The sequence below is a fragment of the Neomonachus schauinslandi genome, chromosome 16 (assembly GCF_002201575.2).
Source record: "Neomonachus schauinslandi chromosome 16, ASM220157v2, whole genome shotgun sequence".
Lineage (NCBI taxonomy): Eukaryota > Metazoa > Chordata > Mammalia > Carnivora > Phocidae > Neomonachus > Neomonachus schauinslandi.
The window spans coordinates 16,115,935-16,141,070 of NC_058418.1; the positions used below are offsets into that span (position 1 = coordinate 16,115,935).

The 25,136-nt window shown below is 48.0% G+C and overlaps 1 protein-coding gene and 1 non-coding gene across 2 annotated transcripts; both read left to right on the top strand.

Moving 5' to 3' along the window:
* Positions 1 to 1,578: 1,578 nt before the first annotated feature.
* Positions 1,579 to 19,604, top strand: NPHS1 (NPHS1 adhesion molecule, nephrin). The gene is made up of 29 exons (XM_021700794.1): positions 1,579 to 1,636; positions 1,746 to 1,961; positions 2,045 to 2,167; positions 2,354 to 2,482; positions 2,983 to 3,064; positions 3,438 to 3,541; positions 3,730 to 3,857; positions 3,956 to 4,127; positions 4,311 to 4,468; positions 4,684 to 4,828; positions 4,938 to 5,062; positions 6,268 to 6,454; positions 6,629 to 6,758; positions 6,928 to 7,100; positions 7,503 to 7,643; positions 7,725 to 7,865; positions 8,627 to 8,748; positions 9,734 to 9,905; positions 10,004 to 10,160; positions 10,256 to 10,407; positions 11,782 to 11,893; positions 11,977 to 12,158; positions 13,688 to 13,744; positions 16,114 to 16,233; positions 16,378 to 16,402; positions 16,509 to 16,584; positions 16,760 to 16,853; positions 16,950 to 17,065; positions 19,473 to 19,604. The coding sequence occupies exons 1-29, from the start codon at positions 1,579 to 1,581 to the stop codon at positions 19,602 to 19,604; spliced, it is 3,729 nt and encodes a 1,242-aa protein (XP_021556469.1).
* A 4,899-nt stretch (positions 19,605 to 24,503) lies between these two features.
* Positions 24,504 to 24,607, top strand: LOC123323343. The gene has a single exon (XR_006539345.1). It is a non-coding gene; the product is annotated as a U6 spliceosomal RNA (small nuclear RNA).
* Positions 24,608 to 25,136: the final 529 nt, after the last annotated feature.

The following is a 25,136-nucleotide window of genomic DNA, read 5'->3' on the forward strand; positions in this document are numbered from 1 at the left end:
GAGTGGGGGTGGGGGCGGGGGGAGGAAACGGGCAGTTCCAATTCCTGCAGGAGATAAGCAGGCAGAAGAAGCTTATACCATGTGTTTGTATGTGTGCACGCTGGGGTGGGGAGGGCAGGCCAAGCAGCACAGGGTTATAAAATTCAAAGATGTGACAACCGGGAGGGCTCAGCGATGGAGAAACAAAAGAAAGAGGTGTAGTCAAATGTTGACCGAGAACAAATATTTTTAAAAGATTTTTATTTATTTGTCAGTGAGAGAGAGAGCAAGCACACAAGCAGGGGGAGCAGCAGAGGGAGAAGCAGACTCCCTGCCAAGCAAGGACCCCGACGCGGAACTCGATCCCAGGACCCTGGGATCATGACCTGAGCTGAAGGCAGACGCTTAACCGACTGAGCCACCTAGGCATCCTGAGAACAAATACTTATTGGTCGTCTGGTGTGTGAGAGAGAGCATGGGGAGTGAGGGATAGAGAGGAGAACAAAGACAGAAAGGCAGAAAAGCAGAGACACGTAGAGGCATAGACAGTGACATAGGTAATGGTTGCCTGAGATGTAACCACCTAATGGAGGGAGGGAGTGGGAGAGAGAGAGAGACAGAGGGAAGCTTCATGAACTAGAACTCACATGGCCACAGGGTTCCCAAGCTGGGTTCACTCCTGTAGCCATTTAGTGCAGGTGGTCTTGGACCTGCCTTTCACTCCACCCACTCGGACAGCCCCGCACACTTACATACCTTAGACACTCTTTCACACACACGTACTCTTGCGTATACTTTGACAGATCACATTTCACTCTCACCTTCCCCATGCTCACACGCATGATCATGCCTTCACACACACATATGCACACAGATATCTACACTTTTGCAGTCTCCCAAACACACTCTTGCACACTCTCCAGCAGAGACCCCTGATGGCAATGAGGAGATGTCTACTCTGGGAAGGCAGAGACTTGCCAAGGTCACGTGCCACGGCAGGGAAGAGCTGGGGAGTCCTAACCCCACGCTGGGTCCAGCTCTCCACCTGGGTCTGACCGGCTGCCCCTTATCCCCGGCCCAAGCCAGGCCCTTGGGGTCATGGGGCCTGGGGAGGCACCGTGGAATGTTCCTGGCATGTGCTGACAGGGGATTTCATGCTCTGGCTGGGCCGGGAGGAGCCTGCTGGGCAGAGGCCTGAAGCTGGAGACTCGGGAGGGCACCCGGGGGAGGCAGCAATGTGAGGACGGCATCGGACTGGTTCTCTGCCACTGACCACATCAGCCTCACTGCTCTCCTGGGCTCCTGGAGCCTGCTGGACTCTGAGCAGCTGTCCTCCCTGAGGGGCTGTGAATAGTGAGAGGAGAGCAGGGTTGGGGGTGGCAGGAAAGAAGAAGGGTGAGACTGAAGAGGAGGAAAGGTGAGAGAGACAGAGACTGACTCATGGGAAGAGAGGAAAACAGAGAAAGAGAAGGAGACAAATGGACGAAGAGAGACAATAAGAAAAGCCAGAGACATAGGGAGAGGGACCCAGGGAAAGACGGAAACAGAGAGAGGAGGCAGGCAGTGGACACTGCGGGAGTCACAGGCAGAGGACCCAGGATGGCTCTGAGGACCCCCATCAGGGCTCCCCTGCTCCTCATGGGGCTGCTGACAGCAGGTGAGTGGGATCCTGGCCTTGTGACCCAGCACCAAGCGGCCCTCATTTCCCATTCATGTTCTCCAGACAGACCCTCTGCCCTCTCCTGCTGACACCCCTGTGTCCCCAGGCCTGGCCCAGTTGCCGCTCCCTGCCTCAGCCCCGCGAGGCTTCTGGGCTCTGCCTGAAAACTTGACGGTGGTGGAGGGGGCCACTGCTGAGCTGCAGTGTGGGGTCAGCGCCCCTGGCAGTGTGGTCCAATGGGCCAAGGATGGGCTACTCCTGGGCCCAGATCCTAGGATCTCCAGCTTCCCGAGGTACCGCCTGGAAGGGGACCCTACTAGAGGTAAGGGATCGGGACCTAAGACGCTGAACCACGAGCAGGGGCTGCCTGGGGTCCTGACCTGGGACCCCTGGTCTCGCCTGCAGGTGAATTCCACCTGCATATTGAAGCGTGTGACCTGAGTGACGATGCAGAGTATGAGTGCCAGGTCGGCCGCTCAGAGACAGGCCCTGAGCTTGTGTCTCCCAGAGTGATCCTCTCCATCCTGGGTATGGGTGAGAGACCCCCAGGACACAGGAGTCCAGATTTCCAGCCCTCTCCTACCCCAGGGCCCGGGATTCCAAGCCCCCAGTCTCAGGCCCGGGATTGCACATCTGATGAGCAACAAGATGCCAAACCCAAATCCTCATATTTTTCTCAGTGGTGGCAGCTCACCCCAGAACTTTTCTCACCAGTGCCCCCCAAGGTGCTTCAGCTGACCCCCGAAGCAGGGAGCACAGTCACGTGGGTAGCTGGGCAAGAGTATGTGGTCAGCTGTGTATCTGGGGATGCAAAGCCAGCACCTGACATCACCTTCTTCCAGAGTGAGTGTGGATGAACTGGCAGGAGCCCCTGGAGTGGGGAGGGGGTGTGTCCTCCTAGAGGTCCCAGAAGATAGGACATTCCTGAGTGAGGGGGATGCAGGAACAGACTTGGGGAGATGTTGAAGCCAGTGTGAGACCCTGTGAATGGGAGGAAACATCCAGGGAAAGGCACCAAAGTGATGGCAGGACTGCCAGTCTGGGACTCAGGGAAAAGGTTGAGGCTCCAGATGGAGATATGGGTGTCATCTTTGGTACAGAAGCAAGAAGCTGGGTTATGGTGGTGGGTGACACAACCCAGTGAGGTGGTAAGGGCAAGGGTGAGGCCCATGACCTCCAGGATTCAGGGAGGCCTGAATGTGTGGAGGAACCGAGCTGGAGCTTTTCCTCCAGAACCAGGAGGGAGGGGGCACCATGTCCACCCTGAGGATTTCCAGGCCATTCTCCCCAGGATCTGCCTTGTGGGGAACCTGGCATCCCTCTAGCCCTCTTGTTGCCTCAAGGTGGACAAACAATTTCTGACATCTCTGCTAATGTAAATGCGGGGTCCCAGGAGAAACTCTTCACCACAGAGGCCACAGCCAGGTATGAAATTTGGGATGCCCTCCCCTCAGCCTGACCCCCAAATTTCTCTGTGAAAACTCTAAGCATGGAGACTAGAATCAGGCATGAACATCTGGGACCTAATTCTTCTCCCCGACCCTCCAAAACATCTTCATGGGAACCCTAGTTCCACAGTATCAAGTACAAGGATTTTGGCCTGGTGTGGGCCTCTGGGATCCCAATTTTCACTGCTGACCTCCCCCCAGATCTCTTCCATGGAAATCTAGATCCTAGAAGATATCAGCAGAGAGACTTAGAAGACCAGATGTGGGAACCTGGGATCCCCACCTCTTCACCCTGACTCCCCAAATTTCAGATGATGACTCTGACTCTAGAACCCCAACTTCCACCCCAGGGTGACACCCCAGAGCTCAGATAATGGGCAGCTCCTGGTCTGTGAGGGGTCCAGCCCAGCCTTGGACACTCCCATCCGGGTCTCAGTCACCATGAATGTTCTGTGTAAGTGGGGAACTGAGTCAGATGTGGGCATGGGAGATGGGAAGCAGGAACTGGGGGTCCTGGGGGAGTTCAGGGATTATGGAAGGTTCAGGTTCTCAAGGAGAAACATGGGGGTTCAGAGGCAGGTTGTGGGGCCTGGGAAGAATGGATGGGCTCCCCAGGCCCACTGAGCGACTGCTGCTTCCCAGTCCCCCCAGGACCCCCTGTCATTGAGTGGCCAGGCCTGGACGAGGGGCATGTGCGGGCAGGACAGAGCTTGGAGCTGCTGTGTGTGGCCCGAGGGGGGAATCCGCCAGCCACACTGCAGTGGCTGAAGGTGAGGGCAGAGCCCGGCATGGGGGTGGAAGGGGAAGCGGCGGGTGGAGGGGAGCTGGCCCTGAGCCGGCCCAGCTCTGGCTCTGGCTCTGTCTCCAGAATGGCCAGTCCATGTCCACAGCGTGGGGCACAGAGCATGCTGAGGCAGTGGCCCGAAGCACGCTAGTGATGATTGTGCGACCGGAAGACCATGGGGCGAGGCTCAGCTGTGAGGCCCACAACAGCGTATCTACAGGGATCCAGGAACGCGGGGTCACGCTGCAGGTCACCTGTGAGTCCTGACGCTAGCTGCCCATCTGTCAGTCCGTGCCCCAGAGAACCATCTGTTTGTGCCCCCAAATCGTGCCTGTCTGATGCCAAAGACCTTGTCATCTGTCCCCAGTCCCTTGTCGGGGCCGGTCTGTGATGCATCCAGCCTAGTTTTGTGTCATTCCTCTGTCCGTCGTCCCTGCAGTTCCCCCCAGCGCCATTACCATCTTGGGATCTGCATCCCAGCCTGAGAACAAGAACGTTACACTCTCCTGCATCACCAAGTCCAGTCGCCCACGGGTCCTGTTACGATGGTGGCTGGGTTGGCGGCAGCTGGTGCCTACAGAAGAGATGGTCATGGATGTGAGGCAGTGGCCAGGCTCCTGGGTCTGAGGGAGGAGGGAGCCGGGGGCATGACTCCTGGATCTGGGAGAGGACCGGCCTGGCGGCCTGGGCCTCACAGAGGAGGGGGTGGAGATGCTTTCCACGTCCCTGCTAGGGTCTGGGGGGAACCCAGACATCGGGTACCGGGGACGGGAGTGCTCTCGTTGCCAAGTCTAAAGCTTGCTCCTTGGCAGGGCCTGCACGGTGGCCACGTCTCCTTGTCCAACCTGACGTTCCTGGTCCGGCGAGAGGACAATGGTCTGACTCTCACATGTGAGGCCTTCAGTGAGGCCTTTGCCAAGGAGACTTTCAAGAAGTCACTCACCCTGAATGTGAAATGTGAGCCCCCACCCTTTGCCCAGGGGTGTCCCATCCCTTTGAGACTCCCCACCCGCACCCTCAGGCCCAGCCCAGAGAGAAAAGCCACTCTTCCTGGCTTTCCTCACAGATCCTGCCCAGAAGTTGTGGATAGAGGGCCCCCCAGAGGGAAAACGGCTCCGGGCTGGGACTCAAGTGAGGCTCCTGTGTTTGGCCATTGGGGGCAACCCAGACCCCTCTCTTACCTGGCTCAAGGTTGGTGCCAAACAAGGGCTTATGGGGGTGGCCAGAAATGGGGGGAGATGGAGCCCTTTCTCTCCTCCAGAGTCTTGGGAAATGTTGGAAAAACGTGAATTTCTTGAAAAATACTGGAAAGTTTGAGTTTTGGTAGGGAATTGGAAAAGACACAAATACCATGAGGATGAAATGGAATCCTAGGAAAATTCTGGGAAAACAGTGAGAATTCTAGGAAAAGAAGGAATTCTAGATGAGAACAGGGAATTCTAGAGAAAAGGCAATTAGTTTCATTTAAAGTAAAGGATATTCTGGTGAAATCTTAGGGATTCAGATGAAATGGCAGGGATTTTACGGAAAGACTAAGAATTTCATGTGCAAGGACAATGATGGGCAAAGGTTAGAAATTTGGGGGAGAGACTAGTTATTCCACAGAACATTTGAAAATCTATTAATATTAAATTGCGTTCATAGGATTTGGAGGTAAGAAAGTGAAATTCCATTAAAATTAAAAGAAATTCTGACAGAATTCTGAGAAAATCCTGGGGAGTTGGGGGGCTAGTGAAAATTCTGGGGGAAAGACTAGGAATTATAGGAATGAAATTTAATTGGATGGAATTCTGGGAAAATGCCAAGAATTTGGGCAAAGAAAGGATTCTAGTAAAAGTCTAGTGTAATAAGAGAATATTGGGGGAGGATTCAGAAATCTGTGGAAAGACAATGGAATTAAGGGAACGATCAAAGGAAATCTTTGGGGAAAGTGGGAATTTTAAGAAAAAGAACTAAGGATAGGAAAAAATGAAGAAATTCTGGGAAAGGCTTGGGGATTCCATGGGACTTTCCTGACATGTGTTGTTTGCTAAGTGTAGCTGGAATGGATTTTGAGGAGTGGGGCTGAGGGTCAGCAGGGGGCACCAACCATTGCTGGCCTCCAGAGAGCCGAGGAGGTGGGGCGGAGGGGTGGGGCGTGGGACTGGAGGCCAGATCCCACGGCAAAACTGTGGGGCTCTGCGGCCCCAGGTAGGCGGGAGAGACTCTGGGTGGGAGTGCTCGATTCCAGTCCTCATTCCTCTAACTTAGCTGGGTGCCAGGGTAAGGAGGACCCTTTTTCCTCATCACATGAAGGCTTTATCTGTGCTGGCGGCAGCCAACCCCATGGGCTGTTTCAGGGGTGGGGGGGAAATGGCAGGGCTACATGGTCCCCCCCAGTCAGTCTTTGCCCTCAGGACTCCCGGATGGTAACGGAACCGCGGCCACCCCAGGAGCCGCGGCGGGTGCAGCTGGGAAGTCTGGAGAAGTCAGGGAGCACGTTCTCCCGAGAGCTTGTACTGATCATGGGTCCATCAGACAACCAGGCCAAGTTCACGTGCAAGGCGGGTCAGCTCAGCGCATCCACGCAGCTTGTGGTGCAGTGTGAGGGCGCACTCGGCCAGGGCCTGGGGCAGGGCTTGGTGGCGGTGGGGAACTAAGTCAGAGCCAGGCTGGGGGACAGTGGATATGGAGAGCCAGGAGGCGTGTGGCAGAGCCTGGGGTCTAGGCAAAGCGGAAGTAGGTTCTGAGCCTCGCTCTTCTGACCCGTTCTTGAAGTTCCCCCAACAAACGTGACGATCCTGGCCAACGCGACGGCTCTGCGCCCAGGGGATGCATTAAACTTGACTTGCATCAGCGTTAGCAGCAACCCTCCTGTCAACTTGTCGTGGGACAAGGAGGGGGAGAGGTGAGAGTGCCAGTGGCCCCTCCACTCTCTGGTTCTGGTCACGCCCCTTACAATTTGAGCCCCCCACCCCCACTCCTGGTGTCCTGCCCTGTACCTAGTACCCCTCTGGCTCTGGTTCCATCCCTGAGCTAGCCCTGAACTGACCCTACCACCCCTGCGTGGGCCACAGGCTGGAAAGCGTGGCCACACCACCCCGTAGTGCCCCATTCAAAGGCTCTGCAGCAGCCAGGAGCGTCCTTCTGAGAATGTCATCCCGAGACCATGGCCACCAAGTGACCTGCCGAGCCCACAGCCCTGAGCTCCGGGAAACCATGAGCGCCTTCTACCGCCTCAATGTGCTGTGTATGTGGAACCCCGCTGGGATTCCCTCCTGACCCTATACTACCTAGGTCTTCACCTTGACACTGTCCTTTATATCCATTCTAAAGCTTGAAACTTTATCCTTGACCCCTGGCTCTACACCAACTCCTATCCTCCCTCTATTCTAACCCCTGACTGTGAACCCTCCTGAACCCTCTCTCCATCTTTTAACCTGCCTCTGGCCTTTACCCTTTTCCTAAACTAGATCCTAACCTCTATCCTGAACCTAATTGCTGAGCTCAGCTCTGAACTTGTTACCTTGTCCACAACCTTAAATCTAGTCATGACTCCAACTTTAACCCTTATACCAGTACCTGATCTCAAATCCTTCCCAGACCCCAACCTTAACAACAGTCTTGACTCCGGGTGGCGCCCCTTCCACAGACCCTCCAGAGTTCCTAGGGGAGCAGGTGCTTGTGGTGACCGCCGTGGAGCAGGGTGAGGCACTGCTGCCAGTGTCTGTATCTGCCAACCCTGCCCCGGAGGCATTCAACTGGACCTTCCGCGGCTACCGCCTCAGCCCAGGTGCGTGGAGTGGTCACAGAGAGGGGTGCAGGTCTCCCAGACTCGAGGGTCTGGCAGGCTCCTCACCCTGACCTCCCCCAGCTGGCGGCCCTCGGCATCGCATCCTGTCTGGTGGAGCCCTGCAGCTATGGAATGTGACCCGCGCTGACGATGGCCTGTATCAGCTGCATTGCCAGAACTCAGAGGGCACCGCTGAAACTCTAGTGCGGCTGGATGTACACTGTGAGCCCCCATCATCACCCTAGGAAACTAGGGAGTTCTGGGAGCCCCGCCCCCCCGTAACCACACCCACTCAGGGAATCTTGCCCACTGTGGAGTCTCCTATTGTGGAAGCTCCGCCCACCCTGGGATGTTCCCCCATCCTGAAAGCCTCCCACTCTGGGAGCCTCCACTGTGATGGAGTCACTTCCACTTTGGGAACCCTGCCCACTAGAGAGACCCTACATAGAATCTGCTCAGACAGGGGGCCACCTACATGGGAGTTACTCTCATCAAGAAGCCTTGGGGCGCCTGGGTGGCTCAGTTGGTGGAGCGTCTTGACTTTTGATTTCAGCTCAGATCATGATCTCAGGGTCCTGAGATTGAGCCCTGGCTCCTCTGTGCTTAGGGTGGAGCCGGCTTAAGATTCTCTCTCTCCCTCTACCTCTGCACACATGCACGTGTACAGGAGCTCCCTCTCTCTCTCAAAAAAAAAAGTAGGAAGCCAAGCCCACTGTGGAAGATCCACTTCCATACAATCCTGGAAGTCCACCAGGCCTATTCTTGTCACCACAGAGGCACAATACAGTAGAGGTGGGGAATGCCTCACTAACCCTGAGAACTTTACTCCATGTGCTCTGCATAAAGGGCAGAATGTATCATACCTGTTCATACCTGTAACTTTCCTGAGCACCTACCTCTAAGACACCTCTCCCACCTGCGGCCTTCTCCCATCATCATCTGTATGGGCACAAATGCCTTCCCCAACCCCTTGTCTCCCCCAGATGCTCCCACTATCCGAGCTCTCCAGGACCCAACTGAAGTGAATATTGGGGGTTCTGTGGACATAGTCTGCACTGTTGATGCCAATCCCATCCTTCCAGGGATGTTCAACTGGGAGAGGCTGGTAAGGATCCGACCTTTGGTAAATGGAGGCAGGGGCTGGGGGATGTGGTTTCTTGACTGTGAGCTCCTTGGGAGGAGGGATCACAGCTATATGATCTTATATAACTACATATTTGTTGGGACATCCTCCAAGAGCTAACTAACTGCTGAATGGAAGATGGATGGGTGCATGAGTGGATACATAATCAAGTGAGTGGGCAGGCAGGTGGATGGATAGGTAGGTGGATGGATGAATAAATGGATGAAAGAACAGATGGACAAACAGACAAGTGAATACATGGATAAATGATGAATAGATGAGTGACTAAATGGTTGAATGAGAGAAATGAATAGATAAATGATTAGATTAGAGGGTAGATGGATGAATAAATACACCATTAGTGGAAAGATGTCTGTGGAAGAATGATGGATGAATGGATGGATAGATGGATGGATGGATGAGTGCACGGGTCAATGGAGAGATGGAGAGATGGATGAACAGGTAGTTGGATGAATTGATGAACAGCTCCATGTATTTATGGGTATGTGCAGGTATGAGTAAATAGAAGGGGTAGATGGGTGGAGAGATGGAAGGGTAGATAGGTGGATGGGTAGAAGGAAGATGAATGAATGGGTGAATGCACAAATGGATGAAGGAGAGGTAGATGGATAGATAAATGAATAAACTGATGCAGAGATGGATGGTTAAAAAGATAGGTGGATGGGTAGATAGATCGTTCTGAGCATGAATGACTGGATAAATGGATGGGTGAATAGTTTTCTGGATTGGTAGATGAATGGATGGGCCCAAGAATAAATGATTGGATGCATGGATAGATGGATGGATGACTCGGGGAATGGATAGATGGATGGGGGAATTTTTTCTTTGCTAGATCTGTGGAGGGTGACTGTGTCTGGGAGAATAAAGCTACAGGAGAGACCCACTTTGGGGGATAATGGGACTGGGGCCAGACTTGGGGCCCATCTCATGTATCTTGTGCCTCAAGGGAGAAGAGGAGGAGGACCAGAGCCTGGATGACATGGAGAAGATGTCAAAGGGAGCCACAGGGCGTCTTCGAATTCACCATGCCAAACTGGCCCAGGCTGGTGCTTACCAGTGCATTGTGGACAATGGAGTGGCACCTCCAGCCCGAGGACTGGTCCGACTTGTTGTCAGATGTGAGTAACACCCAAACTCCTGATTTTAAGGCCTGCCACTAAACTCACATCTCTCATGTCCTTCCACATACCTCATGTTGACCAACAACTCCTCTTAGTTGCCCCCCAGGTGGAGCACCCCACTCCCCTAACTAAGGTGGCTGCAGCTGGAGATAGCACCAGTTCTGCCACCCTCCACTGTCGTGCCCGAGGCGTCCCCAACATCGTGTTCACTTGGACTAAAAATGGAGTCCCTCTGGATCTCCAGGATGCCAGGTGAGTCAAGGCCTAGCCAGGCAGCACTCTAGTCCCAACTTTGGTCCCCCAACCCCAGTTACCTTTCCTGAATTCCTGCCACACCTCCTCCCCAGGTACACAGAGCACACATACCACCAGGGTGGGGTCCACAGCAGTCTCCTGACCATTGCCAACGTGTCTGCAGCCCAGGATTACGCCCTCTTCACGTGCACAGCCACCAACCCCCTTGGCTCAGATCACACCAACATTCAACTCGTCAGCATCAGTATGGTGGGAGTGGGCTGTGAGGGTGTTGGGAGGATGCTCTCTGGGTCAATCCTCAAGTCTCTGGTTGGCCCAGAATGGCAGTGTTCCCAAAACCTGAGAAGTGTTTATGAGCAGGGATGGAGTTTCTGCCTGCCCTGAAAATCCTAATGGAGACTGGATCTTCAGGGAAATCCACAGCAAGGAAAAGAAGGGGGGGAATTACTGGCCCAAGTAATTGCAAAGTAGAAAGTCAGGAGTTGCTGATGACAGGTTCAGCTGTCATCAAGAACTCTCTGACTCTCAGGTCTGCTTTTCTCTGTGTTGGCTTTATTCTAAGGCTCCTCATAGAGGCTGTTAGACTTCCCAGGGGAAATGGAATTTTTTCTCTTCCTAACAGTGGTATGAAAGTACTAGACTTACGATTCATTGGCTCTACTCAGCTCTCATCCCACCTCTGAACCAAACTTGTGGTCAGGGAAGGCGACACCCTGGTTGGCTTGGCTCGGTCATAGATCTCTCCTACAAGGAGTGGAGTCATTTCCATCAGAAGCACCTGGCCTGAGAATGTGGATGAATGGTTTTCCAAAGGATACTCAGGGCTCTGCAACCAGAAGAAACAAGGAATGAATGTGACATAGGCACCAAAAAATCCATGCAAGGAACATATGTCATACACAGCCAATGCTCATATTTGCCAACTCTATTTGCAAATTTGCCTACTTGCTAAAATTTATTTGTAACCTCGAAATCAATACTCATGCTGCTTTCTTGGTCATTCAGGAACGTGTACAGAGCAGGTAAAAAAATTGAGTCACCCAATGAGCACATTCTCAGTTGGGGTAGAACAAGGTGACACTATGCTTTCTTGTTTCAGCTTTCATACTATAAGGAAATGTCCTCTTTGCAGCCTATTTAGTCCCATATTTTTTGCACTTTTGTGCTTTTTGTTAGTGATTTTGTTATTTAAAGTGGCCCCTAGCCATAGTGCTGACGTGCTGTCTGGAGTTCCTAAGGATAGGGAGAAAACACTTCTGTTGGATAAGCTTCATTCAAACACAAACTATAACACTGTTGGCTGTGAGTTCAATGTTAATGAATCAATAAGATACATTAAATAAGGTGTTTTGAAACAGAAACAGAAAAAACAAGGTCATGTATTGATTGGTTGATGAAAATGTTGTGACAGGAGGTTCACAGGAATCTAACTGCATTCCCCCAGAAGCAATGATTTGATGTTCTGTAATTCAGTGTTCATAGCAATGTTATAGGACATAACCACCACTACTCACGAGAATCAACTATATATTTAAAATCATTCTTAGAAAAACCTGGAAGGAATCTTCTAGAACCCTTCTGTATCCTCTGACTACTCCCCTCATCCTTTTCCTCAAAGGTCGCCCGGATCCCCCATCAGGATTAAAGGTTGTGAGCATGACTCCGTATTCCGTGGGGTTGGAATGGAAACCTGGCTTTGATGGGGGTTTGCCACAGAGGTTCCAAATCAGGTGGGTCCCTGTCAGGGCAGGAAGGGATGGCAGCCAACAGGGCTGGGGCACCTCCCTGAATGACTGCCCTCCCTCTCATGCAGATATGAGGCACTGGGGACACCAGGGTTCTTCTACGTGGATGTCCTACCACCTGAAGCCACCACCTTCACACTGACTGGGCTGCAGCCCTCTACACGATACAGAGTCTGGCTGCTGGCCAGCAATGCCCTGGGGGACAGCGGACTAACTCACAAGGGGTCCCAGATCCCTATCACTACCCCAGGTGGGAAGGGACAATCTTGAGCAGGTTGCAGAGCTCCTCAGGGGATTTATGGGGTGATAGAGCGAAGTAGATATTATTCCCTTTTCATAGATGAAGAAACTGAAGACCAGAGAGGCTAAGCAAACTGTTGAAGTTCACACAGCTAGAAGGAGGTAGAGATGAGACTGGAACTCACGCAGATGAACTCCAGGAACCAGTTTTTAGCCACTATTCTGTCTGAATGTGATTAATGACACAAGGGAAATTAGAAAAACGTTTGTATTGAATGGAAAGAAAACATGGAAATTGTGGGGTGCAGCTAAAGCAGTGTGAGCGGGATATTTACAATATTAAGTACTCATTTAGATTTTAAAAAAGGCTTCAGATTGATGTTTAGTTTCCACATCTTAAGAAATTAGAAAAAGAAGAGCAAATTAAACCCAAAGTAAACAGAAGGGAGGAAATAATAAAGAGCAAAAATCAATGAACTAGAAAACAGAAAAACCATAGAGAAAAATCAATGAAACCAAAAGCTGCTGCTTTGAAAAGATCAATAACCTTTATAAAGCGAATCAAGGCAAAAAAGAGAGAAGACACAACTACATCCATATCAGGAATGACAGGAGGCATTACTACTAACCCTACAGACATTAAGGGGAAGTTAGGGAATAATATGGGCAACTTGATGCCAATAAATTCAGCAACTTTGATGAAAGGGACAAATTCCTTCATATGACTACTGAGAATGCTGGACTCTGGCAGGCACGGTAGTGTAGCGGCTCATCACACAGAGCCTCATTTAGACAAGCTTGGATTCAGGTCCCAGCTCTGCCACTTCCCAGTCGTGAGACCTTGGGCAAGTTACTTAACATTTTCGAGCCCCAGGGTCTAAAAATAAGGTATCTCAGATCTCTGTGCCTGTTACTGAAAGTAAGGTCTCTCTCAGACAGTTGTGAGGATTAAATTAATTTACCTGAAGTGCTTAGAACAGGGATCTGTACAAAGGAAGTGCTATGTAAATACTGATTTAGAGAAATGCCCCCTGCTCAACTTCTATTTACTTTGCCCCATTAAAGCTCCGTCTCTCCCTTCCTGACAGAGCAGCCTTCTTCCCTATGGAAGTAAGGAACTTCTCCCATTCCTCCTCTTCTTTCCCCCATTAGTCTTCCAAGTACTAAAGCATAAAGTACTTTATACCTCACTTTGCTTGCTCTAGAACTAATACCTCTATTAAGTCATTCTGAGCGCCCATCATTTTTTTGGTTAACGCTCCAACACTGATAATATGGGTTAAAAGGACCTTCCATACCATAAAGCACTCATCAACAACAATAATAATTATCATCATTACTATTATTACTGGCATTAGAATGGCTATTAATAGTATTGCCATTACTATCAGCAATTTGCAGCTCTATTTGAAATATTCCTGAGAAGCCATAAATCAGTTCCTCACAATGGGTTGAAAAGCTTAATAGGAAACCGCAAAAATATTTAAGGCTTACCCAGATTCTTGGTGTTAATTCACAACCTCTATATCCACCCCCCAGGTCTAGACCAGCCTTCTGGAGAACCTGACTACCAGCTGCCCACAGAGCAGCCTGCAGGTAAGTTTTTAATCCCTTGAATATCCCTCTCTCCCCTGAGAATAGAGCCTTCTGGTTTCCAACCCCACCACCTCTGTTTTGTGGCCACAGCCCCTTAAGACTTAGCTCTGCCCCATGCACATCCTAAGCTCTTGCTCTTTCTTGGGTGTGACACATTTTCTCTCTGCCTAATTCCGTTTAATTCTGAAAGAATTAGCTGATTCCATGCCCTGTGCAGAGCCTGTATCAGTCGGCTTTTTTTTTTTTTTAAAGATTCATTTATTTATATTAGAGACAGAGAGAGCGCGCGGGGGAGAGGGAGAATCAGAGACTCTTTTTTTTTTTTAATGTTTTATTTATTTATTCATGAGAGTCAGAGAGAGAGAGAGAGAGAGAGGCAGAGGCAGAGGGAGAAGCAGGCTCCCCCCCTAGCAGGGAGCCCGATGCGGCACTCGATCCCAGGACCCTGGGATCATGACCTGAGCCGAAGGCAGACGCTTAACCATCTGAGCCACCCAGGCGCCCCTAGAATCAGAGACTCTTAAGCAGATTCCCCACTAAAGTGGAGCTGGAGGTGGGGGCCTAAGGCAGAACCCCACACGGGGCTGAGACAGGCCTGGACATGGGCCCTCATGGAGCCCCACACGGTGCTTGATCTCACGACCCTGAGATCAGCACCTGAGCTGAAACCAAGAGTCAGATGCTTAACTGACTGCACCACCCAGGTGCCCCCATATCAGTTGGCTTTTGATGCAAAATAAACCACTTCAAACATGGGCACTTATAGCAACAACCATTGTTTCTATTGATTCTGAGTGGCTGAACAGTTCTGGTCTAGGCTACAGGCAGCTGGAGGCCCTCCCGGGACTGGTTGATCTAGGATGGGCTCCTCCTCACATATCTGACAATCTGGTTTTTGGTTGGGACAATGGAGATAACTGGGCCACATGTCTCTCCCTCTCCTTGACTTGTTCACACAGAGGTGGTCACAGGAGTCCCAAGAGCAGCAAGACCAGCCAAGCACTTTTGAGCTTCTGATTCTGTCACACTTGATATTGTCTCATGGGCTGAAGCAAGTGACATGTCTCAACTCCGAGTCAGTGTGGAAGGGGACTACTCAAGAGTGTAGTTACAGGGGGGGAATTATGACCATTTTGCTAACAATCCCCCTTCAAAACCTGAGAAGAAGGTTGCAAGTGACAGAAATTCAGCTGTTGTGGGCAATAAAAAGAATTGCTTGGCTTGTGAAGTTGAAAACTCCAATAGGTGCTCATGATTTTCACGAAGGACCTATTTCTCTCTCTCAACTTTGCCTTCATCTCTGATGGCTTCCTTCTCAGGTTCTTTCATCAAGAGGGCAAAGAAGTACCTGCCCCCCTCCACATACCTCCAGCTTTGTTCCACTTCTCAGCAGCCAGCAGAGGAGTGTCCTAAATGTTCTGGCAAAAGTCTACCTTGGGTCAAATGCTGGATGGGTCTGAACTGGTCACTGTGGAAAGAGGGATGGGTGCTCTTATCGGCCAGGGAGGTCCACATGTCCTCCATGGAGATCTGTGGGAACATACAGCCTAAGAGTGAGGGAGTGGCTATTTCCTCAAAGGAAAATGAGTGCTGTTAGCAGAAGATGGGGAGATAGATGCTGAGCAGATGTTTACTTAGAGGGATTTAGTCTTGTCCTTAGAGATATAGCAGAGGACTCCGATATTACCTGGAATGGAAGTTTGTGTGAAGAGGAAGTCATTTGGGGTGCCTGGGTGGCTCAGTCTGTTGGGCGTCTGCCTTCAGCTGGGGTCATAATACTGGAGTCCTGGGATTGAGCCCCGCACTGGGCATTCTTCTCGGTGGGAAGTCTGCTTCTCCCTCTCCCTCTGCCCCTTCACCCTGCTTGTGCTCTCTCACCTCTCTGTCAAATAAATAAAATCTTAAAAATAAAAAAAAGAGGAAGTCATTTGAGAAGAAAATCAGTTGAGCAGAAAGGACATTTAAGGACAGACACTGGGAGTCTTCCAAGGCTTAGGGGTTTGGCTCTGCCTCAGTGATTCTGGAAACAGCTCCAGTGGTTTGTGTGGCTGGAGGGTCCAATACCAGGGTCTGTGATTGGTGGGCAAGGCTGAATACATGGGAAGAGGTCTTGAATGCCCAGCTGGAGCTACCACCTGAGTCTACACCACAGGGCTCAGGTAGGACCCACTGTTAGTGGCTTGACTTGAGAAAGGAGCCACCTGCCCTGAGGTGGCAAGAAGGAGTGGACCTGGAAATCCCTGCCCATCTGCTTCCCTGACCTAGGAAGAGGGGCTATGCTTAGTCAGAAATGGGCTTTCTCAGAGAATGCTGCTCTGGGCCTAGAGCCAGTTGTTTTGGGTTCATTGAGGGGTACCTTCTTCCCCTAGAACCCACAGGGCTGCCCCTGCTGCCTGTGCTGTTTGCTGCTGGGGGTCTTTTGCTGCTTTCTAACATCTCCTGTGTTGGGGGATTCCTCTGGCAGCGGAGACTGAGGCGTCTTGCTAAAGGTGAGGAGAGACCATTCTTCCCCTGCGGGGATGGAGGCCCAAGGGTGACAGGGAGCCCTGGGGCTGCTCCATATTGAAAGTCTCCTAGGGCCTGTCTGGTCAGAGAAGGGGTGTCTCTGATCCCTTTCTCCCTACTTCCCTCAGGCATCACAGAGAAGACAGAAGCAGGGTAAGTGGAAATATTTTTCTGTAAGAAAGGCTCTGAGGAAGGAGGTTTGGGGATGAGAGGTGTCTGAGTCAACACCAAGATGCCCTCCCTACCTCTGTCCTGGAAGGTCGGAGGAGGACCGAGTCAAGAATGAGTATGAGGACAGCCAGTGGACTGGAGACAGAGACACTCAAAGCTCCACGGTGAGTGGGGGTGCTCCCAGAAACTCTGCTGACAGGGAACTGGCAGACTAAAATTCTGTCATTAACTTCAGGTTAATCACTGTCCTTTCTGGGAACTATGGAGCCAGAGGATAGAAAAGATTTTATCTGTTTTTGTTTTTGTTTTTTTGCTGGGGGGGGGGCGGGGTGTTGACAGGTTAGCACAACGGATGTAGAACCATATTACCACTCCATGAAGAACTTCAGCCCCCAGCTGCCACCAACACTGGAGGAGGTGTCTTATCCCGGAGGTGAGTCGTGACCACATCAGAGCTCCCTCTGCTCATAGATACCCCTGACATCTGGACAGGTGCCCTGATCATCCCTTCCTTCCACTCCAACTCCAGGTTTCACACATCTTGAAGAGGAGGATATGGCTTTTCCTGGACACCTGTATGATGAGATGGAAAGACTGTATGCCCCACCTGGAGCCTGGGGACCCCTCTACGATGAAGTACCGATGGTGAGGAGATTTGTATCAGCAGAAGTTTTTCCTGGCTAGAGCCAGAAACCCACCTCCTACTGTTTGTTAGTTAGGGTAAGCTTGACGCCATAGCACAAAGGCCTGGCTACGATCCTATTTCTTTCTCACATAGCAATCAGAGGTGAGTGACCCTATTACAGATGGTTATTTCAGAACTCAAGTTCTTTCCATTGTGTTCCTCTGCCATCCTCTAGTGCATTGTTCAAGTTTGCATAGATAGGCTAGTTCACTGTGGGTTTCAACTGGTGGGAGAGGGAAAAAGAGAGTGTGGTGGAGGCACAACCCTGCATTATGGCCTAGGCCCAGAAATGGTACACTCTACTCATTCCCTGATGAGAACACAGTCACATGGTCACACCTAACTATGAAGGAGACTGAGAAATATAGTCCAGCTTGGCATCTATATGCTTCACTATACTTCTATTACCATGGAAGAAGGAAGCTATGCATTCTACTGGATAATTAGCCTTCTCCACTATGCTGGTTAAACAGAGAGGTATAGAGAAATAAACTTTTGGCCCACTTAATTGAAAAGTCAAGGGACAGAATAGTCTTCAGGCCCCACCCAGGTGGACCCAGAGTTTCCTCCCTAGAGATGTCCCCAGAAAATGCAGGTTTGTATCCTATTAGATTGGTAACCTTCAGAAAAAGAGAGTGTCTCTTTTCCAGTACCTCTAAAGTCCCAGAGCTGACACTTCATTAGTCTAGCTTTGGTCACATACTTATTGTTGAACCACCGAGGCAGGGGAAAAACTATGCTAACTGAACAGGTCTGGACTGGTGCCCAGCCGTGGCATCAGAGAGTAGGGGCCACCCATTGGACTGAGTGAGAGAGGAACAGAGAGCCCAGAGGGAAGTGAAGATGGTGACTGGGCAGGCAAGAACAGCAGACCCTTTTGACTATCAACTACCCCCACCTCCTGTAAGGGAGGTGGCACAGAACCCTTGACTTTCCGTGTGGCCTTGGCTAATGCTCTGGCACCTCTGGGCCAAGGATTTCCCTCTGTAACTTTGTCCCAGATGGGGCACTGTTCTCACCAGCGTGGAAATCATGTTCATTAAAATGCTGTCCGTGGTGCTGAACTATATGTACCCTCTAAAGCACAGAGGCAATTGGCACACTTTTTCTGTAAAGGTCCAGATAGTAAAAACTTTGGGCTTGCTGTCCTTTTCAAAACTACTCAGCTCTGCCTCTGTAGTATAAAAGCAGCCACAGACAATACATAAATGAACAAGTGTGGCTAAGTTCCAGTAAAACTTTATTTTTGGACACTGAAATTTGAACTTCATATAATTTTTTTTTAATATTTTATTTATTTATTTGACAGAGAGAGACACAGTGAGAGAGGGAACATAAGCCGGGGGAGTGGGAGAGGGAGAAGCAGGCTTCCCACTGAGCAGGGAGCCCGATGCAGGGCTCGATCCCAGGACCCTGGGATCATGACCTGAGCTGAAGGCAGACGCTTAACGACTGAGCCACCCAGGTGCCCCTGAACTTCATATAATTTTTACATGTCATAAATATTCTTCTTTTGATATTTTCCCATCAATTAAAATATGTAAAATCATCCTTAGCCCCAGGCAGTACAAAAACAAGCAGCAGGCTGTATTTGGGCCATGGGCAAATCGGCTCTAAAGTTTGCCGAGCTAAAACCACCATTTGCTCCCAATCCTAGGGGAAAGCACTTCTCCGGTAACAACCACTCTACATGGTCTTTTTTTTGTCTTCTATTTTGATGAAAACTTAGAAATTTATAGGCTAACAGAATCATGACTCACATTCCACTCCAATTCTCTATATCATGCACTTTTAAAAGTTTCATATTTCTGACATTTAAATTATTTTTCTGACAGAAATCATGAGATATCTTAGACTTGCTTAAAAATAACCCAGTTAGGGCGCCTGGGTGGCTCGGTTGGTTAAGCGACTGCCTTCGGCTCAGGTCATGATCCTGGAGTCCCGGGATCGAGTCCCGCATCGGGCTCCCTGCTCGGCAGGGAGTCTGCTTCTCCCTCTGACCCTCCCCCCTCTCATGTGCTCTCTCTCATTCTCTCTCTCTCAAATAAATAAATAAAATCTTTAAAAAAAAAAAAAAAAAATAACCCAGTTAGTGAGGTTAGGAGATGAAAAGATGGAGATATAGATAAATCAAGATCGACTAAGGGTTGCTATTGTTGAAGTTAGGTGATGGGTACATGGAGGTTCATGATGGAGGCTCATTATAATCGCTCTCCTCTTTGTGTATGTTGGATTTTTTTCCCCATAATTAGAAACTAAAACATTTTTTTCCTGGGAAGTTGAGTAGGAGTGTGTATCCCTCCTAGAGCTGTAATGATGACCCATAGGGCATCTTTCTATGGTTCTAACTCCACTTTTGCTTGTCAGGGCCCCTGTGACCCCTGCTGGCCTGAGGAGATATATGAGGATACAAGAGGAATCTATGATCGGGTGGCAGAAGACTTGGACCCTATGGAACCTGATTTTCTACCCTTTGAGCTGAGGGGACATCTGGTGTGAGAGCCTTCTCAACACCCTTTTCCTACACCTGCAGGACATAATATTCTAATGGCCCTTTTTATTCCAACATGGGCTGAGCGTGTTAAGTGAGCTCCATAAGACACAATGGGACAGGACTATTTTCAAGAGAGGTGTGTGTAAGTGACAGGAGATGATTCAAGCTGGTGCCAACAAGGCTTGTATGAATAAGACTGCTCTGGGAGCTGACTTTAGAAACTAAACTTCTCCAAAGGGAAACAGTGAATTGTAAAAGACATCTCAATAATGAAAACCTCTTCCAGGGTCTTTATACTTTTTAAAAAGTAAAATTTTCAGAAGTTGGAAAAGACATATTAAAAATAGTTCATTTTGAGTTCAACTACACCTGAAATGGCTAATAAGTGGAATTTGTGAACCACTGTTATATCCTACTTATTTTATTATTTTCCACAGGTATCTAAAATATGATGTATAAACTATGACACACATGTAAACGTAAACAGACTATAGAAAACAAAAAGACAATAAAACCAGCCAGACACAAAAGAATACATATTGTATGATTTCACTTATAGAAATTCTAAAGCAAGCAAAGCTAATCTAAGGGGATGGAGCATGGTTGCCTGGGGCCATGAGAAGGGAATTGACTGCAAAAGGGCACAAAGGAACTATTTGGGGGTGAAGGAAATGTTCTATATCATGATTGTGGCAGTGGTTTCATGGGAGTATAGATTTGTCAAAGCTCACTGAACTGTACACTTATGATGGGTGCATTTTATGGTACATAAGTTATACCTCAGTAAGGGTGATTTGTAAAACAGTCTCCATAATAAAGCAGCCCAGCAAGAGAATTCTTGTTGTTTATATTGAATCGCAGAAAAACTGAGAAGTCAGCCTATTTTCATGGAGAACAGAGTATAGCTAAGTATAATCTTCATTTAGGCCTCCACTTCTACTTGATTACTCATATTATCAAAACTGTAGGTTCAAATGCTCATCAACATATTATTTTTTTTTATCAGTGCAGACTAAAATAAGCTTTTACACTACAGCACTTGAATACACAAATGCACTGGGGTCCAAACAATTCCCCTTTAATTTAAAAGATGATTTGAGGGGTGCCTGGGTGGCTCAGGCATTGGGCGTCTGCCTTCGGCTCAGGTCATGGTCCCAGTGTCCCGGGATCGGGCCCCGCATCGGGCTCCCTGCTCAGCCAGGAGGCTGCTTCTCCCTCTCCCACCCCCCCTGCTTGTGTTTCCTCTCTAGCTGTCTTTCTCTCTCTGTCAAATAAATAAAATCTTAAAAAAATAAAAATTAAAAATAAAAGATGATTTGGGCGCCTGGGTGGCTCAGATGGTTAAGCATCTGCCTTTGGCTCAGGTCATGATCTCAGGGTCCTGGGATCGAGTCCCGCATCGGGCTCCCTGCTCCTTGGGAGCCTGTTTCTCCCTCTGCCTTTCTCTCTCGCTCTGTCTCTCATGAATAAAAAAAAAAAATCTTAAAAAAAAAAAAAATAAATAAAAGATGATTTGATTCCTAAAAGCAGAATTTTTCTAATTGTGTATTTTTCTTTTTCGAAGAAGAGACCTACAGCATTCTGTTTCCACACTGGCTAAGCAGGAAAGTGAATTTATTGGCTGTTCTAGCTGACAATGTCAGGGGAATGCTGGCTTCAAGCACTGCTGGATCCAGTATTGGAACAAAGCCAGGAAGGGTCTATTTTTCTATGTCTCTTGGCTCTGCTTTTCTCTGTGTTGGTTTCACCCTCAGGTAGACTCTTCATTTAAGAAAGATGACCCCTTACAGCTCTAGGCTGGCACTCCACAAGCTCAGCAGGCACCGTGCCTCTTTGGCCGGTACTTCTGGAAAGTCCTGGGGCTGTTTTTCCCTCAGCCCAGCTTGGGTCTTAAGCCCATCCCTGAACCAATCATTGTGGCCAGGGAAGAGAATATGCTAATATTCTTGGATCTGGGTTGCTGGGTACCACTTGAACAGCTTGGGTAAGGCTCCCCAAAGGAACTCCATCCTGTGGTTGGATCTCTTCGTGCACTTCCTATTTTCTCTTTGCCACTGTTTGAATCAAGGTAGCAAATATCTATTGCTTCTGTCTGCCCAGAATCTAGTCCCTTTTAATTTACATAAATAACTATGAATGAGACAAGTTCCTGATTACAGCAAGCTCCTGGATTCAGATGTGCCTGAAGTTAGAGCTGCTTCAGGACCATAAATTCCCCTTTCCCCTTAGGCCAATCTGAATGGTGGCTTTAGTTAGTTGCAACCATAAATTACCCTCTTTCTTAAGCCAGTTTGAATGGGGGTCTTTAGTTAATGGATACAAAAGATGGATAATTTGCAAGGGGCAGAAACTCACTCAAGCTTATGTAGAGCTAAAAAAGCATTTGTTTTACTAGTTACTAAGCGGAAAATAATAATTTCATAGTTGAGAAAACATGATTGATGCCACCCTAACCAAACGATAAATGCCCCAAGAATTGAAGGATATTCTATAAAATAAATGGCCTGTAATCTTCATATATGCCAAGGTCATGCAACACAGAAGAAGATTGGAAAAAAAAAAAAAAAAGAACACTGAGGGGCACCTGGGTGGCTCAGTTGGTTAAGCATCTGCCTTCGGCTCAGGTCATGATCTCAGGGTCCTGGGACTGGGCTCCCTGTTCAGCGGGGACTCTGCTTCTCCCTCTCCCTCTCCTTTTGTGATCTCTCTCACTCTCTCTCTCAAATAAATAAAAATCTTAAAAAGAAAAAAAGAACACTGAGGAATTGTTTCAGATTAAAGGAGACTAAAGAGACATCAGAACTGAGGGTAACACATAATTTCCATAAAGACTATTATGGGGCCAATTGGCAAAACTAGATAAGGATTGTAGATTAGATAACAATATTGTATCAATGTTAGTTCTATTATACAATGGTTGTGTGAAAGAATGCCTTATTCTTACGAAATGTACACTTATGCATTTAGGGTAAAAGGGTGTGGTCTCTTCAGTTTACTCTCAAACAGCTGAGGGGAAAAAAGTGTATATACACACTGATAGAAAAGGATAAAACAAATGTGGTAAAATGTTGACTGCTGGGGAATGTGAGTGAAGTGTACTGGGATTCTTGGTACTATTCTTATATCTGAATCTATATATTTGTATATCTGAAATTAGGTTAAAATTTTAAAAATATATTGTAAAGGTGCATGACAATGTCACAGAAGTCAAAAGTAGGAAGTGCAGCTGGGTCTCATGGGTTGTATAAATCTATCCAGTTCTTTTCATCTTGCACTGGTGCATTCATCCTTTGTCTGTATCCCTCAGCAGATTTCCTCCATTCTCTCCTTGTAGGTATTTAGTTTCCCTCCTTGTCCATAATGATTGCTTGTTGAGAAATTGGCTGCCCCCGTTCTAAAGCACCATGAAGCCCAACACCACACAGCTGCTTGACTCTGAAATGTAGTCCTTTATTCCAAATTTCAGACAGGTCAAATCTAATTGGCCCAAGTTGGATTAAGAAAAAGAAATCATAGGAGGAATAAAGAATATCGAGAACTGGATAAAAAAATGAAGAGACTACCTATCAAAATCTGTTGAATACATCAAAAGAAGTGTTTTGGAGAAAATTTTTATCCTTTAACACTTACACTAGAAAGGAAGAAAGCTCCAGAGTCATGAACTAAGTGACTATCTTAAGAAACTAGAAAATGACATTTCTCCAAAGAAGACATACAGATGGCCAACACACGAAAAGATGCTCAACATCATTCATCATCAGGGAAATGCAAATCAAAACGACAATGAGGAATCACCTCACACTTCTCAGAATGGCTAAAATAAAAAACACAAGAAACAATAAGTGTTGGCAAGGATGTGGAAAGAAAGGAACCTTCTTGCACTGTTGGTGAGAATGCAAACTGGCGCAGCCACTGTGGAAAACAGTATGGCGGTTCCTCCGAAATTTAAAAATGGAACTACCCTATGATCCAGTAATTGCACTACTGAGTATTTACCCCCAAAATGCAAAAACACTAATTCAAAGGGATACATGCACCCCTATGTTTATTGCAGCATTATTTACAATAGCCAAATTATGGAAGCAACCCAAATGTCCGCTGACAGATAGATGGATAAAGAAGATGTGGTATAAACACACAACAGAATATTATTCAGCCATAAAAAAGAGTGAAATCTTCCATTTACAACAACATGGATGGAGCTAGAGAATATAATGCTAAGCAAAATAAATCAGTTAGAGAAAGACAAATACCATATGATTTCTTTTTTTTAAATACCATATGATTTCACTTGTATGTGGAACGTAAGAAACAAAACAAATGAACAAAAGGGAAAAAAAAGAGAGTGACAAACCAAGAAACAGATTCTTAACTATAGAGAACAAACTGATGGTTACCAGAGGGGAGCCAGGGGTGGGGTATGGATGAAATAGGTGAAGGGGATCAAGAGCACACTTATCATGGTGAGCACTGAGTAATGTACAGAATTGTTGAATCACTATATTGTACACCTGAAACTAATATAACATTATATGTTAACTATACTGGAATTAAAATTAAAAACTTAACAAAATTTAAAATAATAATAATGTTGGGAAAATTCTGTTTCGTTTTGGGGAAAAATTTTTAAAAAGAAAAAAACTAGAAAATGAACTATAGAATAAACTCAAAGAAAATAGAGTATTTCTTCTACTTTTAAGAAAATTAAAATAGGGCGCCTGGGTGGCTCAGATGGTTAAGCGTCTGCCTTCGGCTCAGGTCATGATCCCAGGGTCCTGGGATCGAGTCCCGTGTCGGGCTCTCTGCTCCTTGGGAGCCTGCTTCTCCCTCTGCCTCTCTCTCTCTCTGTCTCTCATGAATAAATAAATAAAAATCTTAAAAAAAAAAAAAAGAAAATTAAAATAGTGTTTGCTTCACAGCATATATACTAAAATTGGAACAATACAGAGAAGATAGCATGGCCCCCGTGCACGGATGACACACAAATTGAAAAGTATTCCATATTTTAAAAAATAAAAAAATAAAAAAATAAAAATAAGTTAATGAAAAAGTAAAATGGAGATTCTTTTTTTATTTTTTATTTATTTATTTTTTTTTTAAAGATTTTATTTATTTATTTGACAGAGAGAGAGGCAGCGAGAGAGGGAACACAAGCAAGGGGAGTGTGAGAGGGAGAAGCAGGCTTCCCGCGGAGCAGGGAGCCCGATGCGGGGCTCGATCCCAGGACCCTGGGATCATGACCGGAGCCGAAGGCAGACGCTTAACGACTGAGCCACCCAGGCGCCCAGATTCTTTTTTTATTTTAAAAGATTTTATTTATTTATTTGAGAGATAGAGTGAGCAAGAGAAAGAGCACACAGGCAGAGGGAGAGGGGGAAGCCAGGCTCCCTTGCTGAGCAAGGAGCCTGATGTGGGGCTTGATCCCAGGCAAAACTAATTTGTGGCATTAGAAGTCAAGAGTGAGGGGTGCGCCTGGGTGGCTCAGTTGGTTAAGCGACTGCCTTCAGCTCAGGTCATGATCCTGGAGTTCCGGGATT